Consider the following 18,456-nt stretch of genomic DNA (forward strand, 5'->3'; position numbering starts at 1 on the left):
ACTCCCCCCAAGTGCATTTCTTTAATCAGTCTTCCGATGTCTCGCTGGGATCTTGGATCAACACCTGGAAAGAGCTGTAGAGATGATTTAATTCAACCATTTCGTTTTAGAAACGAAGGAATCGAGGCCCAGATAGTTGAGTGGTTTGCCCAAGGTCGAGTAGTAAGATCACATAGCCATGGCAGAATTAGTACTCAGGTCTTCAGACTCTATGATCCAGGACTTTCTCCACCACTCTTGGAGCTCTTTAAGAAGTAAGTCATTTACCAACATGTGACGCTCATATGAAGCCCAGATGGGTTCGCCGTTAGTCCCCAAGGAGAACCACACCCCCCGGGGATGGAGAGAGGAGAGGAGAGCCCAGCCACCCATCCCGGCCTGGGGTCTAGGCCACCCGGGGCCGCCTGCCCCTAAGGGCAGGAGATCAAGGCCAGGGTGAGAGGAGTCCGTCCGATTCTCCGTCTGTGGGGCAGATCAGCTGGCTCAGCCCTCCCCCCGGGCCAGCCCTGCGCAGTCAGTCCCCACGCCTCCCCTGCTGGCTTCGGGGAGTCAGAGTCCAAGCGGGAAAGGGAGGGGCAGGCTGGGCCGGCTCCCTGACTGGCAGCAGGGTTGGCCACTGGCCAAGGGAGGTTAATAGGCTCAGGGTCGGCGTGCCTGCGCGCTGGATCCTGGGCTGCCTGTCCAGCGGCGCAAGGGGACCCAAAGCCCGGCTGCCGAGCCTGGCCCAGACTAAACCCCATTCCCAATCGTGCAGGTACAAGAGGAAAAAAAAGTTGAAAACAGACATTGAACAGAAAAGGGAATGGCGGGGAGGGGAGGGGAAGGAAAACCACAAGCCTCTCCGAAGTTGCTGGACCGAAACATGGGGGCGTGGGGGGGGGGGGGGGGAGTTTGCGCCCGAGACTTGAGCGGCGTTAGGACCCAGCGGGAAGAACTTTGGAATCTCCTCCGAAGGGGAGGGGGCAGGGAAGGAGTTAGCTGCTCCAGGGCGCAGGCGCGCGCGTTTACTATCGCCGGTCGTGGAGCTCGGTGGGACGGAATAGAATGAAATGTAACAAAACAAGCTGAGCCTTTGTAGCTGTTTAAAGGGGCCGCGGTCCCTTCCCTCCCGCCTCCCGCCTCCTTCCCCTCCGACGTACCCTCCACCTAGAGCTGGGCTTTGGGCTCTGGGGAAACGCGTCCAGCAAGGCTAGCCCTTTCTGAAACCCACCTCGGGAGACAGCGCGACCGAGGAAAGCGCCCGTGAGGAAGACCACCGCGCAGAGAGGCGAGAGAGAGGGAGAGGAGGAAGGCACCAGTCCGGAGCGGGCTGCGGTCCCTGGGCGCCCCGGGCCGGCTTGCGCAGCGTGGATCTCCCGGGACTGGAATGCAAACAAAGCTGGCCGCGGGCTGGGGCGGGAGCCCGGAGGCGCTGGGAAAGTTTGCCTAAGGATGGCTTGAGCTGGGGGAGGGCGAGCCGGCAAAGTTACTTTCTTACGCTTATGTCTTTGGGGGTGCCCTCTGGGGACATGCCCCTTCAGCGCCCCAGCTGATCTTCGGGGCCCGGGCTGCTGCTGTCTGGGGCCACCTGTTTCGCATTCCTGTGTATCTGCGGGTCCGCTTGCGTGTGCGTGTGCACTTGAGTGTGGGTCAGGAGTGAGGGGGCGCCACGCGCGTGGCCAGCACCATGTCGAAAGTCATCCAGAAAAAGAATCACTGGACCACCAAGGTGCATCAGTGCACCCTGAACCGGGGGCCCCAGGGCGAGCTGGGGCTGACTGTCCTGGGGGGAGCCGAGTACGGCGAGTTCCCCTATGTGGGCTCGGTGGAGCCGGACGCGGAGCTGGGGCTTGCCAGCGGCGGCGAGGGCAACAGTCTCAGCGAGGGCGAGCTGCTGCTGGAGGTGCACGGGGTCCGCGTGTCTGGCTTGCCCCGCTACGACGTGTTGGGAGTTATCCAGAGCTGCAAGGAGTCCGTCACCTTCAAGGCCGTCAGACCAGGTGAGAAGGAGGGGCCGCGGCTGATGGTGGTGTTATGAGCACCCCCCCCCCTCCCCTTCCCCATTCCCTACCTGGGGGAAGCGAACCTGGAGCTGCGAGCCCCTCCCTCCCCTGGGGGGGTACCTCACACCTCCGGCCGCTCTCTCTGCCTAGGGGGAAGGGAAGTGGAGCCTGACACGAGAAATCCAAGTTTTCACCAAGGTTTTAGAGGGGCCTTAACCCTGCCTGGAAGAACTTTGTAGGTCTTGGCTGGGCAAACCTGTTATCATGCCCTAGGTCCAAGTTAGCAGCAAGGTGCTTCTAAACCTTAACAGGGGGGAAGCTAGGTAGGGATGCTGAGACTAATGTACGTGATCCCCAGCAAAAAGTGGAATGGAGGGAAGGGGATCTCCCCCGTCCCCATACGTGATCAGAACTGAGGGGGGGGGGTACCATGTGCCTGTCCGTCTTCACTTTCACTCTCCTTCCCCTCATTTCTGGCTCTGTGCCTTGACTCCCTAACCTAGAGTCTTGGTATCCGGCCAGGGGGTAGTTTAACTTGTGTTTTTGTCCAGCCTCCTCTCCGCCGCCTCCCGCTTCCCCCCCCCCCCCATTGCATCCCATCCCCCCATCAACACAGGATTGTGTCCAAAAGTCCTATTAGACCTTTTTTTGTTACCCTCAGAAAGGTCTTTCCTTCACATTACAGATTTCCCCAATATGGGATGGGTTTCCAGGTGTTTCCCAACTCTTATCTGCAATTATTTCGCTTTGGCACGTTTAAAAGCATTGTGTGTCAAAGCCCAAGGATCTTGTCTCTAAGGAGAAGTGATGACTAAGAGGGGCTCTGTGTGTGTTTTCGGGTAGGTCAGGTGAAGGTGGTTTGATGGATAATGACCATTTGAAAGGTGGGGAAGGGGTTTATAGCACCTGGTGAGGGAGAGGGACAAATGCCCTCTGTTTGCCCCTGAGTCAGCTTTTAAATATGCCCTGTTCTCAATTCATTGAGGGCTGACATTAAATTGCTTAAAAGGGGCTTAGCCTCAGGACTTGGTGTTCAGTTTTTGGAGTTGGGGAAAAGCCATGATCTCCAGAAACTCTTGGTCGCGGAGGGGCATGACTGTGTAACTCCTAAAGGCAGCCAGCCATCAGACTACATTGGGATGAAACGCCAGAGGAGGTCGGATTCTACCAACGATGAAAACTTCCCCCATGTAGATGACAGACTGCTGGGAAAGGCAGGTTGCAGAGCTGTCTGTGGAATGTATGCTAGGGAGGAAGAGCCTGGGCTGGGATGGGCAATTCCTCTTCTCTTTGAAAGAGGGCTTATCCAGATGAAGGGAGTGGCTGGGGAGGGATCTTTGCTGCCTATTTTCCTGCGATTTTTGAGAGAAAACCCTGCTATGCATAAAGACCACTCCCCCTCCCCCCCCCCACCCAAGCATCCTTATGGCCCCCTGGAGACGAGGTTAAAACCGATTTTCCTACTTTCAGAGACACAACAGGCTTTGAGTGCCAGGAAACTGTTCCCTCCGGGAGGTATCCAGGTTATTAGGGCTAGAGAAAGTTTTGAAGGAAAGGCTTAATCACTGCATTTAACTGACACCTATAGGTCTAACGACAGCAATCAACTGCCTGGAGGTGATTGGGTTAAAGGGAAAGGTGGACTCCCTCTTTGACCTTGCTGGCTTGGGGGCCCCAGCTGCAGATCTCGTCCTCACTTTGCAAGTTGCTGAGTCAGTCTTTGTGGGCTTTCACAGATGCCCTGGAGGCAGAATGCTCCTGAGGGCCTTTTTCCCCCCATCCTGAAATGTTTCAGGGTGATGGCAACTGTCTGTCACTGGAGGTTGCCAAAGGAGAGATGAATCCAGAGCTATTTCTGAAGTTTGCCTAGGTCACTTCCTAGGGTGGTATTTTTTGGTGGTGGGGGGTGTGTATGTGGGTGGGTGCTTTATAATGAAGCTGTCTGTAGGAAAGCCTTGGATGACTTGGAATCCAACGCACTTGTGAAAAGTGGTGTTTGTGCCATCTTTATGTAGGCAACAGAGTTGGCATAGCTGCCTCATTAAGGCATAAAGATGATTCTGAGTCAGAGCAGCAGTAACCGTATGAACAGCCCATCATCCTTTGCTGGCACACAGCAAAGGAAAGCGTGACAGCAATGTAGCTCTGCGCCCTGGCTGACTGGGGCATATTGGGAGCTAGCAGTGGGAAGATCTCAGGGTCTTGTTGTGGAAGGGGGTGGGGGAAATCTGTTCTTGGGACGTCATTAGGGACCCGGAAAGACTTTGCAAAGTCGTCTGCCGTTTGTTTGGTTTCTGAGTAGAAAATGTTTTGTTTCTTTCATAGTGAAGGGGAGATGCTTGATGGACCAAAGCCTAGACAAGGATGAGAGTAGCTTACTATGAAAAAAAAAGGCTGAAAGTGAAGACATGATGAGCCTTAATTAATATCTTAGCAATAGGGCAAGAATAGAAAATTGGAGGGCCTGGGTGAGAATACCTTGTTTGCCACTTAGGACTGAGTGACCTTGAGCAAGTTACTTAATCTCTGTGGGCTTCTGATGCCTCATCCGTAAAATGGGGGTGTAAGAGAAGATGACCAGGAAGGGCCTTTCTAGTTTGAAATCCTAAAAATACTAGGAGTAGGGAGTAGAAGATCCTTTTCCCTTCCTTTTCTCATCATCTATTAGTTGTTATCGAGATGAGTAATCCTGGTGGAGGCTTTAGGGGTGGGGGAGCTGTATAAGCAAAGAGGAAAACCCATTCATTTAGAGCAAGTCATATTTCAGGGACAAGATAAAAGAGAGGTTTCTGAGTCTTGTTCTAACCATAAACCTAGAGCTGGATCTTGGCCAGGGCCTGAAGCAGAGAAGGAGTGAGATACGTTTAGACTTAGATATGTACAGGTCTCCCCCAAAAGAATGTAAGCTTCTTTAGGGCAAAGACTGTTTTCTTTTTGCCTTTCTATCCCCAGTACCTGGCACAGGGCCTGACACATAGTAGGTGTTTAATTAATGCTTATTGATTGAATGTCAGATCATAGTGGGGTAAAGGAAGCTGATGGCTAAGGAAGGATTTGAATGACAGCATCATTGACTTATGGAATGTTAGACCTGAGAGGAATGATAGAATTTATCCCATTAAAGCCCTCATTCTACAAGGGGGGAAGCCAAGGCCTAGAGATGTGGACAGAATCGCAGATTCCGAGTTAGAAGTGACCTCCCAGACCACATAGTCCAACCCACCTCTGAGAACCCTCTCTACGGCATCACCAAGTTGTGCTGTTCAATGAGCTACCCTTTTCTCGTTGCTGTCCAGTTGTTTTAGCCGTGTCTGACTCTTTGTGACCCCATTTGGGGTTTTCTTGACAAAGATACTAGAGTGGTTTGCCGTTTCCTTCTCCAGCTTATTTTACAGATGAGGAAACTGAGGCAAATAGGGTGAAGTGACTTGCTCAGGGTCACACAGCTATTTAGTTAGTATCTGGGCTGGATTTGAACTCAGATTCCACGCCTGGTGCTCTTCCTTGACAAGGCTTCAAGTCAAGGACATCGACCCATATTTTGTCCCCTTCCTGTTTTACATACAATGGGGGTGGTGACTTGGCTAAGGTCACCCAGGCCCTACACTGCAGTTCCAGGATTAGAACCTGTGTTGTTTAGTATCAGTAACTTAATCAAGGTCACCCAGACCTACAAGTAGAGCCCATGTTTCCTGACAACTCCCTCACTATTCCCTCACTAAGTTGTAGATTACATCATCTATATGTGTAACAGCTGGCTGGCAGGTCCAATCCCAGATCTAGCTCGTTATGTTTTAGGGGGTGGGATGGGACAGGACTAGATTAACACTGCTAATCCTGCCCTGTTTAGGCTTCTTGTGTATGCACTGGCCCTGGGACAGGACAGGACTAGATTAACACTGCTAATTCTGCCCTGCTTAGGCTTCTTGTGTGTGCACTGTCCCTGGGACAGGACAGGACTAGATTAACAGTGCTAATTCTGCCCTGCTTAGGCTTCTTGTGTGTGCACGTCCGTGGGACAGGACAGGACTAGATTAACACTGCTAATTCTGCCCTGCTTAGGCTTCTTGTGTATGCACTGGCCCTGGGACAGGACAGGACTAGATTAACAGTGCTAATTCTGCCCTGCTTAGGCTTCTTATGTATGTGCTGGTCCTAGGACAGGACAGGACTAGATTAACACTGCTAATCCTGCCCTGCTTAGGCTTCTTGTGTATGCACTGGCCCTGGGACAGGACAGGACTAGATTAACACTGCTAATTCTGCTCTGCTTAGGCTTCTTGTGTATGCACTGGTCCAGGACAGGACTAGATTAACACTGCTAATTCTGCTCTGCTTAGGCTTCTTGTGTGTGCACTGGTCCTAGGACAGGACAGGACTAGATTAACAGTGCTAATTCTGCCCTGCTTAGGCTTCTTGTGTATGCACTGGTCCTGGGATGGGAGTCCATTTAGATTTCCCCAGGGTGAAATATGAAAGCTAGTCTGGGATTTAGCCTCTTTTATGACTAATATCCAAGATAGATAATTCAGATGTGGTCATTGAGAAATTGCTGGTTAGGAGAGAAGATGAACTTTACTTTAGTGCTGGATTCTTCACCTAGAGATCAACATAGTAGACAGTCTAGAAAGCCTCTGAGGCTGCTGTGACTGCATGGTGCCATGGAGAGAACAGACTGGACTGTCAAGAGACCTGAGTTTGAGTTCTGCTACTCAGGTCATAGGATCATAAGTTGAGAGCCTTCTGGGCCATAGGTCACATTAGATTGAAGCCATCTGGTGCCTGTCCTTCATTTTATGGATCAGGAAATAGACCCGCAGATTGGTCCAAGATGATACAGGCAGTGAGCATCAGAGGTAAGATTTGAATCCAGGTCCTTTGCCTCCAGGGTTTGTGGTCTTTCGTTGATTATGTGGTTCCTTTTTTTTTTCAGCATGGATTGCAGGAAAAAGGGACTGTAGGGATCAAATCCAACCTTTTCATTTTATAGCTGGAAATTAAGGTGAACTGATTTGGCCAATGTCATATGGATGGTAAGTGGCAAAGCTGGCATCAGATCCATATCATCAAACCCCAAATTCATCTCTCTGCCCATTGGACTGCACTGCCTTTCTTGCCTTAAAGACAGTTGCTTCACCTCCATGAGTCTGTTTCCTCATCTTCTAAAGGATGAACTAGTTCGGATGATCAGGAAAATTCTTTCTAGCATATGTTCTAGAATTGTGTGGATGCCAAGAAAAATCCCCAAGCCCACAAATCCCCCCCACCCCCCAAATCCTAGACTTTAAAAAAAATACTTAGAGAGCTGCATGATAGTAGATTCCCTAAATGGTATTTTAAAGGTAGTGTGGTTACCTATTTTCCCAGGTGACTTTGTGGTTTTGCAAAATGTACAGGAACTGAAACTACCCTCCTGGATGAAGTTCAGAATAAGCATATTCAATAAACAGAAGAAATCTCTTCCTTTGCCTTGTATTTCAGTTCAGACAGTTTGACACACTAGGTTTTTTGTCCTATGTATTTATGTGGTTAAAAAAAAACCAGTGAAAAATATGACAATATCTCCATAGCAAATCTGTTGCGTGTCTGGTTTTACGTACCATGTCTCCCTCCCCCCATCCCTCCACCATTTTCTTATGATCACAGAAAGCTTATTTTAACGCTTGTCCTTTTATTCCCCTGGTTTTTTAATGAGGTCTCACGTGCGTATTTCAGAAGCAAAACTAGCCGAGCCCTTGCCTGTTGCCTTTCTTTGTTGTATCGCTGGCTGCCCACTATTGGAGATGTTTGTTCACAGAATTATGAGTATAGAGCTGGACCTTAGAGGCCAGCTAGTCCGACTACCTCATCTTGTCAAAGACTTAAGTGACTTACCTGGGATCATACAAACTACTACTACGTATATGAGAGTTGAGATTTGAACTCAGATCTTCCAGAGTCCAAGTTCTGCACTCATTCCACTGAGCCATCCAGCTGCCTACCTCTCTTTTCATCATTTTCCTAAGCTCTCCTTTGGGTGTTCAGTGTCCTGGTGATTCCTCCTTGTCCTTCATCAAAACTTCTTCCCAGAAAAGGAAAAGCAGGACATTATAATAATAATAGCTGAATTTATATAGCCCTTGAAGGTTTGGAAGGTACTTTATATGTAGTAGATATCATCATTTTGTCATTTCATAGATAAACCTGCTGAAAGCCTCCTGAGGTTCAGTGACTTGTCCAAGGTCACTTGGCTAATAAGCGTCTGAGGAGAGATTTGAATCCAGTACTCTATCCACAAGTGACCTGGATTCAAATTTTGGTCTGACGGTAGCCTCAGTTTCCTCATTTAGAAAATGTGGATCATAATACCCATTATGTGGCTCTAATGTATGTATGTATGCTTTTAGTTGCTAGCCAGACCCCTGCTTTCAATGGCATGAGAAATTCCGGGTGATCATACTCACTCCACCCTCTACCAAAGTGGATCAGCAGTGTCTTTGATGTTGAGAAAGATTGAAAGCAAAAGGAGAAGGGAACGGCAGCCAATGAGATGTATAGATTGTATTATGGAAACGATGAACATGAACTTGGACAGACATTGAGAGATAGTGGAGGACAGAAAGGCCTGGTGTGCTGCAGTCACGGAGTGTCAGACACAACCGAACAACAACAAAAATCTTAGAGAGTTGCCTGGGACACAGAGGAGGTATGACTTATCCGGGGTCACCCAGCCATGATGGCACTTGAACTTTTGTCTTTCTGGCACTAAGGTCAGCTCTCTATCCATCGAGCCATATGGCTTCTTTATCAGTTACTGATAAGACTGCCAGCTCTAGGAGGGCGGGGATTTTTTCATCTTTGTCTTTATATCCCTGGAGGGTTGGCCGTGGTAGAGTGCATAGGGAGCTGGCCTGAGAGTAGGTTCAAGTCCTGCCGCTGACCTCTAACTGGCTGTGTGGCCTTGGGAAATTAATTCTCTTAATCCCTCAATGCCCTCACAACCTTCATAAATTGCAGAATTGGTGCCAACCTATACAGGCTCTCAACAGTTTGAAAAAGCCTGAAACCTTAGGGTCCTTATCCTTAGGCATCGAGAGGCGACTTGGGGCACTTTCCTCCTTAAACAGATTCTTGTCTATGACATTGGCATGAATTTCTAAATAAGTGTAATTCACATGCCATTGGATTCTCTGTACTCTTCTTCCCTCCCTTACCACACGGCCCCCCCCCCCTTATTTCTGAACAGATTCTACCCTCCCCACCCCCCGAGCTAAATTTTCTCAGATCAATCTGTTTGTAGTTATTTCTGATGCCAAAAGATCAGTTTCTCCTGAGCGCTATTTTTGGTCTCTCTTAAGGAAACGGCAACTTTAAAAAAATACCACGTACTGGGACAGGCGACCTGGCTTTCACTATAGTTTGTAACATACTATTTACCATAGGCTGTGATTTTTTTTTTTTCTGAAAAAATCTTAACTTGACCTTATGGTAAAACTGTGATATCGTTGGCTATGGTATCTTCTGGCATCCATTACACAGCCAGTTGCAAATGCCAGAATTGATTATATGCGTCAATGAGAGTATAAAGGACTGCCTCACAGGGCTGTGTGTGAAATTGTACTGACGTCTCTTTACCACAGGCTGGATGCTGCCTTCTCAACTAGCTTTGTCTAATGGAAAACCTCATCCTCTAAAAAGTTGGTGTGTCCATTTGGGTGTATGTGTAATCTAGGTACCAATTTTACATACATTAAGATGACAAATTATAGAATCATAGATCTATTGCTGGAAGGGACTTCAGAGGCCAGCTAATCTAACCTACCCATTTTACAGATGAGAAAACTTAGCATTAGGGAGGTTAAGATGGTCAGCTTTGTCTGAGTGCTGATGTTAATAATGTCTTGATAAGTTGGATATTGCATCAGTTGACACTTTAAAAAAAATGCAAATCCTAAAGCCTTATCGAAATGTTGTTCTCAATTTCTGTGCCGTGGGTCTACTTTCTGTGTAGAAACTGCCTTGAAATGAGGTCCTTTTTATACTCCATTAATCCTCAGACAAGAAGGCCAAGGTACACCTGCTTTATACTGCAGGTAGCTAATGTAACAGAACCCACATGGTACTAGAAGATCTCAGCAGCATTGGAATTAGGGTGGGGTGACAGGGGCTTTGCCTCTGGGCACAGACTTAAGTGTCACCACTTAAAGTCCTTTAGCTGCATAGAAACATGAGTTAGTTGCTAATTAACAGATTCTTGTTAACTGAAATGGGAAACTATGACTTGGAAAGCCATTCCCCACTCAGCTCCCCCTCACCACCACCCCCCAGGCTAATGTCCTGCCTTAACCGGAGGCACCTGCCTGCCATTTGTCCCTGGACAGGTTTGTGGTACTAGCCTTAGTTATTCTTTGTTATGGCTCCAGTCTAGTGACCAGCATTCTCATCCTGGTGATATTACTAATTTCCCAGCATCTCCCTTTTTTATCTCATTCATTCTCCTTGATTGTAAAGAGAGTAGGTCGGATTTGACAACCCAGAGTGTCCCAATCAGCTTGAAAATTCTATGAAAATGGAAAATTACTGAATTCTGAGTAGTGAGCAATGTTTATATGGATTTTTTAAGTCCCTCTCTCTCCTTATTTTGTTCCTAAACTTTTTAATTCTTACAGAAAATGAAGGAAATTAAATTAAAAAATCAAATTGAAGTATACACCCACTTCCAAATAACTTGTCCTTTTTTTAGATTCTAGCAAATGAAAAAAAAGTGGGCAGCTAGGTGGCACAGTGGTTTGAGTGCCTGGCCTAGAGTTAGGAAGACTTATCTTCCTGAGTTCAAATCCAGCCTCAGACACTTAACTAGATCCTGGGCAAGCCACTTCATTTTGCCTCAGTTTCCTCATCAGTAAAATGAGCTGGAGAAGGAGATGACAAACCAGGCCAGTATCTTTGTCAAGAAAACCCCAAAGGGGGTCATGAAGAGTGAAGGCTGAAACAACTGAACAACAACAAAATGTAAAAATGTCAACATCTTGTTGATGAAAGGAGAACTGAAGTCGATGGATTCAGGGAATGACATTAATATTTAATTAATACTCTGATAACATTAGGGGATCTGGAATCTGTGGGCCCATGTTCAAACTAACTTCTGCTGCTCAGTGACTGTTACTAAGTGACCTTGGGCACTTCACTGAAAGAATCAAGGACTCATACAATGAAGGGTTGGACTCAGCGGTGTCTAAGGTGCCTTCAGCTCCAAATCATGCATTATGGGAAATTTAGGAGTATGTCCTTGTTCTGAGTCTTTGTGTCTGTGAAGTAGCTACCAGGTAACCTCAAGGGGAAGGCACTAGCAGCTGGGGAGCCTGGGAAGACTTTCTGTAGAAGGTGCCGCTTGAACTGAGACTTGAAAGAAGCCAGGAATGCCAACCAGTAGAGGTGAGGAGGGCCAGTCAGCATTTTAATCTAACATTCTAACCCAGACTCTCCTTACTCTGAGGTCCAATTCTCTTGCCACTCTGCTGTTGCTGCCTCTATTGAAGGGCTCAGACTGGAACCAAGGTCTGGCATTCAGTCCAGTGCCCTTTATCCTAACCATGCTGACAAGTCTAATCAAGACTGATGTGTGTGAAAGCCTGGGATTTTGATGTTCTGGGCCCATGGGGGATGAAGCCGCCCAGCTGATCACACCAGTAATGCTTGTGGTATGCCAGCAATGTACAGTTTGCTCTCGAATGGCTTGGCAGTGATAACAGTTCTGTGGAGTGTGCCTGTGGAATCTATAGGGACCCCCTTTCCTAGCTCCAGAGTATGGCTGTTGGAGAAGTCTTATGGGCATGCAGTCAGCTGGGAGCCCAGACCTTTCTGTTTCTGTCTCCTGGAGGATTAGAATGAGTCACCAAAGACCATTCATTGCATTGTCTCGGTGAGCCACCCTGATGTCATTATAATGGGAAGCATATCTTATCTTCTCACCATGGGGGGAATCTTTCAGCCTGTGACAAGACAAGAGCCAATCTAGGCTGTCTCTCCCTACACGGACAGCAGGACCATGGTGCAATAGAGGACAATTACCATGTAATTATAAGCAGTGTTTCAAAATTATTGCTACTCTGGATGTCAGCAGCCTCAATGTTCTGTATTTTTCTCAGAAAGGGCTCGTAGCTTTCAGCTTAAGGGGCAGTATAATACAGGGGACAAGGTCTTTGGATTTGGAGTTGGAGAACTTGGGGTCTGCTCTAAATCTCTGAGGCAACAAGGTGTAGATCAAGTGCTGTGTGTGGAGTCAGGAAGATCGGGAGTTCAAATCCGTCCTTATATACTTAGTCACTTAATGATCATTTGCCTTAGTTTCTGCATCTGAAAAACGAGGATAATAGGAGCGCCCACCTCCCAGGGTGATTACGAGGATCAAATTCATCAAATCTTTGCAAACCTCCAAGTGTTATGTAGGCCTTAGCTGTTATCTTCCTATAAACATATTGCCAGAATGTTTAGATGATAGATTTCTGTTGTGCTCAAAGCGGAACGCGTGTGACCTAAAGTCAGAGATACATGGATCCAAGCCCAGAGACTGGGCTAATGTAACCACTCTGAAACTCAGTTTCCTCATCTATAAAATGGGATTATAGTAACTAGTCCTTATCTCAGAGTAAGCACATACAGTACATAGTACTTCACTTTTTGAATGCTCAACTGAGAAAATTTACCTAAAGAACTTTATCAACCTTAATGTAGCATTTAGAATATCACTTGGCAGTATTCTTCATTTTGTTCCCATATTTTATTATTTATTATTATTTCATTTCTTTTGGAGTTTAGATAGAAATGATCCTGGATAAGTTGCTTTTCTACTTTTTAAAAAGAAATGGTTTAGCAAATTTTGTAACGGTGAATACAAGATTACCCTTTACAGTTGAATAAAACCATAGGGATGCCAGGAGCAGATAGGATGCCAAGGATAATATGGACACATCATCCTCTTCCCACGTGTGTGTGTATATATATATATATATATATTTTTTTAAGGTATTTTTTTATCTGTTTAATTACAGCCATAGACTAGTTTTTTAAAAAAATATTTTCTCAACAGCTTCTTCCTTAAATTTTTCCTTTCCCTTTCCAACTTATCATGATTATGATTTTGCCACTGACTGTGAGGGGTGTGTGTGTGTGTGGGGGGGGGTGGTGGTGCGGGGAGTGCTGCTGAAACAGGTTACCAGGGAGGTTGTGAAATTTCCCTACCCAGACATATTTTAATTCATCTACATGATGCTAATGTTCTTCCAGAAGGCAGAGATTAGATTTGTTTCTCCCCAGTGATGTGTTTGCAGAGCTCCCCCAGCTCCTATCTAGGTACCTTGCATGTCTGTAGGAGCCCTAGTTTTTGATTAGATCAAAAGGGTCAAATTCTCTAAAGAGGTTTGGCCGGCTGCCCTCAGTTTAGCAGCCTGAACCATCTTGTAAGCCAGAGGTCCTGGCCCCTAATCCCTGAGTCCTGGGGCCATGGCCTGTGGGGCCAAGGGGTATGCAGAGCACTGGGGAAGTGAGTAAGGAATGTCTTCGCTGGGACCCAGACTTGGCTAGTGTCTGGCACATAGTAGGTAATATAGAAATGCTTATTCCCTCACCTTTACCCCAAACTCCCCTCCTCCCCACATCAAGTGGCATTGGATCTGCAGCCTCTGGGCTCACTGTTTTGCCCGTGCTCAGAGTCAGGAGTATCAGGGGACACATGGGCAAAGTGGGAACTTGATACTCTATCTCTCTGCTTCCTACATACTACTCTAATGGGGTACCTTATGTGCCCTTACAACATACTGCTACACTTCCACTCAGGACCACTCAAGTTTGAATTTTGGCTCAGATGCTTAAGCCATGTTATCCTGAACAGGCTACTTAACTTCTCCCAGACTTAGTTTACTCATGTAAAATGACAGCACCTTATCTTACTGGGTTGTTTTGAGGATCAAACTTTATATATGTGTATGTATAGAAATGGGATAACTAGGTGGCACAGTGGATAGAGCACTGGGCTTGAAATCAGGAAGACTCACCTTCCTGAGTTCAAATCTTGCCTCAGACACTTCCTAGCTGAGTAACCCTGGGCAAGTCATTTCACCTTGTTTGCCTCAGTTTCTCATCTGTAAAATGAGCTGAAGAAGGAAATGGCAAACCACTCCATTATATTTGCCAAGAAAACTCCCAATGGGGTCACAAAGAGTCAGACATGACTGAAAAATGACGGAACAGCAAAAAAATGACGGAAGAGCTAAATACAGACACACATATACTGTATATGTATATATGTATGTGCACACATATGTATATTTATTTATGTATGCACTTTGCAAAACTTCAAGTGTTATATAAATTTGGGCAATTATTCTGATTACCCTGACCCCAGAGGTAACACACAAGCTACTCTGCCCTGTTTATACCTCTTAGCCACAACAGAATGACAATATTCCTATATTATAATAATAATAGTTCCCACTTATTTGAAGTTTGCAAAGTGTTTTACATGCACTTTCTTGAGACTTTTAACCACCCTGTGAGGTGGGTGCTATTATCATCCTAGTTTTATAGAAATGACTTTCCCAAGGTCAAACAGCTAAGAAGGGGCCAGAAATCAGGGTTTGAACTCAGCTCTTCCTGAATCCAAGCACAGCATCCTAACCACATGATGACTTAAAGCAATGTAGTCCTCCAGAAATACTGGGCAACACCACGTTTTTGAAGTATTTTCTGTGTCTTTGCTATGCAGTCTTCACCTGGGAGCTTTTTGAGACTGCATTCTTTTTAACTTGATGAAAAAGTTGTTGGCTGAAATATCCATAACTTATTTTTAAGGCACATTAAATATACACAGCCATATGTCTGACTTTTGTATAATGATTTAAGATGAGTGTCTGCCAGTGGATGTAACGTTTTGAACTGTAAAGAAAAACCCTGAATTAATTGGCCTGAGAACCTTCCAGGGCCTTATTTTGGCCAGATGTCTGCCCTCGATAAGGTCAGTGCTAATATAACTTAGATAAGAAGGCCTAGGAATGCATCTTCTCAGCCTGATTTCAATATGATCAGCATTTCACTACCTGGATTTCTGGCCAAGCTTCAGAAGCCACATCTGATAAAGAGAGCATGCTGACTTCCTCCTCCAGGTATCAGCCTGTTTGCATTTCTGTGACTTAGGTTAGGAATTCAAGACTAGAAACCAACTTGTTAAGGAAGAACTCTCTGCTGCCATAGAAAATGCACATCTTGGGTTTGGTTGTTGCCATTTTTTTTAAAAGCAGGAACATCTGAATTGAAGGTGTTAATGTTCTTTCCTTGCTGTCAAATAGCATCCATCTTGTATCCTTGTATGAGTGGAGGTGGCTCTTCAGAGTTACTCAGAAGGCTCTCAGGACTGAAGGTTCTGGAAAGAAAGTACAGGACATGCTTAGAAAGCAACACTCCAATCCTGATTGGAACTGGGGCACGTGCTCTTCACCCTAGGTGACATTGGAGAGCCAGAGGCAGCTGCCCAGGTTTATTTGCATTAATATGTGCTTAGAAAAGCTCCTGGGCTTGTGACTTCTAGTCCAGACCTGGACTAGTGATGAGTCCCAGCTGTGTTATTTGCAAGCTGTTTGACCTTGCACAAAGCCCCAGGCTCCTCTGTAAAATGGGATGGTAATACTGGTGCTACTTGTCTCAGAGTTATCATGGGGTTCACATGAGGTAATGTACAAATCATGTGCTTGGGCATACCCTAAAGTGCTACGTAAATAGAAGTTGTTATAGTTTAGTAAAGCAACCTAGTATTTATTAAGCACCTACTATATGCCGGGCACTGTGCTAGGTACTGGGGAAACAAAAAAAGAAATGATACTTTATTTTAAACATGAGCAAATAAAGACCTTCTTCTCTCTTTTTTTTATTAGTTACTTTATTTTTAGTTTTCAACATTCACTTCCATAGGTTTTAAATTTTCTCCCCCTCTCTCATCTCCCCCTCCCCAAGACAGTCAGCAATCTGTTACAGGCTCTACATATACTTTCCTATTAAACATATTTTCACATTAGTCATATTGTATAGAAGAATTACAATGAATGGGAGAAGTCACGAGAAAGAAAAACAAAACAAAACAAGAAAATAGTCTGCTTTGCTCTGCATTCAGACTCTAGTTCTTTCTCTGGATGTGGATGGCATTCTCCATCATGAGTCCTTTGGAATCGTTTTAGGTCCTTTCGTTGCTGAGCAGGGCTAAGTCTATAAAAGTCAGTCATCACACACTAGGGCTGTTACTGTGTACAATGTTCTCCTGGTTCTGCTCACTTCACTTAGCATCAGTTCATATAAGTCTTTCCAGGTTTTTCTGAAGTCCTCCTGCTCATCATTTCTTATACTACAATAGTATTCCGTTACATTCATGTACCACAACTTGTTCAGCCATTCCCCAGTTGATGGGCATCCCCTCAGTTTCCATTTCTTGGCCACCACAAAGAGAGCTACTATAAATAAGACCCTCTTCTCTTAAGAAAATTGAATTCAAAGCAATCTAGCATTATTAAATAATTAATAGGTGTTGAAGATATAAAGACAAAACAAACAAAAATACCACCCCCCCCCACCACCACCCCCAACACCCAGGTGCTGGTAATTCAAAAACAGAATCAAATAGTTCCTGACCTCAAAGACTTTCCATTCTATAAGGGGAGACAACAAGTTCATACATATCCATACAATAGATGGGGAGGGGGGAGATATGGTGTTTTATTGGTGTGGATATTCTCTGTCCAGGCATATCACAACCTTTCTTTACTTTTTGTCCTATGTAAGGCTTATCTGTGTCTGCATACATTATCCTTTAATGGAGGCAGCCAGGCACAATGGAAAGAGCCCTGGCTCTTAAGATAGAAGACCTGAGTTCAAACTATGACTGCTTTCATGATTGAAGGCAAAAGCCTTCTCCTAGCCTCAGTTTCCTCATGCCTAAAATGAGAGGGTTGAACTCTCTGGTCTTTGAGGTCTCATCTAATACTAGATCTATGATCCATCAACATTCTAGAGGTCTTTGTATATATCAGGAGGTGGCAATATGGCACTCAGGCCATCCATCAGTTTCCCAGTCATTCTCCTTATTTTGACTGGCTCCACCACTTTCCTCACTCACTTATATCCTTAATGTTGCCTTTTATGCCTTGGAGGAAGGTTTATTGTGAAGATGATCCTTTGTAAACCTCAACATACCACATGAATGAGAGGAAGAGGAGGAGGAGGAGTAGCAGAAGGAGGAGGGGGAAGTGGTGGTTTTTCATAATTGTTCCATGTTCTTCTTCCACATCCTTATTGGTCATGGACTATTGTTAATGTCCATACAATGTGCATCCTTCCAGTCATTTGGTTCTTTGTGTCATGAGGAATTTTGAGTTTTCTAAGATCATGATAATTCATTCATCTCACCTCTTGTGTACAACCAGGAGATTATTGGAACTAAAAAAAAAATGGCAGCAAGCAACTTGGGAGGCAGGGAGGGTCATTGAAAGCACCATATAATTTCCCAAGTAAGATGGAGCCCTCTCTTCCCATCTTAAATTATGGACCCAACTCGTTAGTCCAAATCAGTGTCTACCCAGGGTGGCCTGATAGACTAATTCACTGGACTCATCATACAGCTGGATGTGTGAAAGTAACAAGTATTCTCCTCCACTTTGTTTTTCTAATCCAAATGATTGCTCTTATCTCTTTTCCTTTGTCATAGGTTTCACTGGCAAGCTTTCCAAAGAACCTCCCAAGTCTTCTAGTCTAACTCGTACCTCTCTAGGAATCCCCTCAACAACACTGTTGAGAATTTACCTTTCTACTTCTGGCGATGGTGGTGTGGTGGTGGCATTGGGGGGGACCCACTGCCTCCTGAGGCAGCTTGTTCTGCTCTTGGATAGTTTCAAAGAGTCCCAGAGTATCGTGTAGGCAACAAGCCACAACAAACATTTGTTAAACCATTACTATATGCTAGGCACTGCAGTAAGTGCTGAGAATACAGTATAAAGAAAAAGTGCCTGCCCTCAAGAAGCCTATTTTCTAATGGGGGAAGTCAATACATAAAAGGGAGTTGAAAAGCATGGGAGAGAGGGAGGATTTGGAAAGGTACCCCTATGGAGACAGGGTAGTGAAGTCTGGAGAATCAGCAACAGTCAGGAGGGGAATGAAGTGTGGCTGATCTGGGCTCATCTACAAAGTGGAGGCTCCTGGAGGAACTCACCAATGGGAGAACAGGACTAACATGGCATAGGGGAAGTTCCAGGCTGAGAAGACAGCTGAGTCGTGGTGGCAAAATAGAGAGAGAGAGAGAGAGAGAGAGAGAGCGAGCGCGCACGCGAATGTGTCAGAAACACAGCAAGGAAGAGACTCAACTATGCAATTAGTCCAATGTTGTTTGCAAATAAAAGCATTTGGAGGCACTTCCCATCAATAGCAAATCTCTCTTTCACATGGCTCATCCATAGAATCT

The 18,456-nt window shown here is 45.8% G+C and overlaps 1 protein-coding gene across 6 annotated transcripts in view; it reads left to right on the forward strand.

The window, feature by feature from the left end:
- Positions 1-1,029: 1,029 nt before the first annotated feature.
- Positions 1,030-18,456, forward strand: part of MAGI1 (membrane associated guanylate kinase, WW and PDZ domain containing 1) — a 709,255-nt gene continuing 691,828 nt past the window's right edge. For all 6 annotated transcript variants that reach the window (XM_036738388.1, XM_036738389.1, XM_036738391.1 and 3 more), the window contains exon 1: positions 1,030-1,979. In XM_036738388.1, coding sequence (XP_036594283.1) covers positions 1,667-1,979 — 313 coding nt within the window. In that variant the 5' untranslated portion in view covers positions 1,030-1,666. The remainder of the gene's footprint in view (positions 1,980-18,456) is intronic.

The sequence above is a fragment of the Trichosurus vulpecula genome, chromosome 9, assembly GCF_011100635.1.
Source record: "Trichosurus vulpecula isolate mTriVul1 chromosome 9, mTriVul1.pri, whole genome shotgun sequence".
Lineage (NCBI taxonomy): Eukaryota > Metazoa > Chordata > Mammalia > Diprotodontia > Phalangeridae > Trichosurus > Trichosurus vulpecula.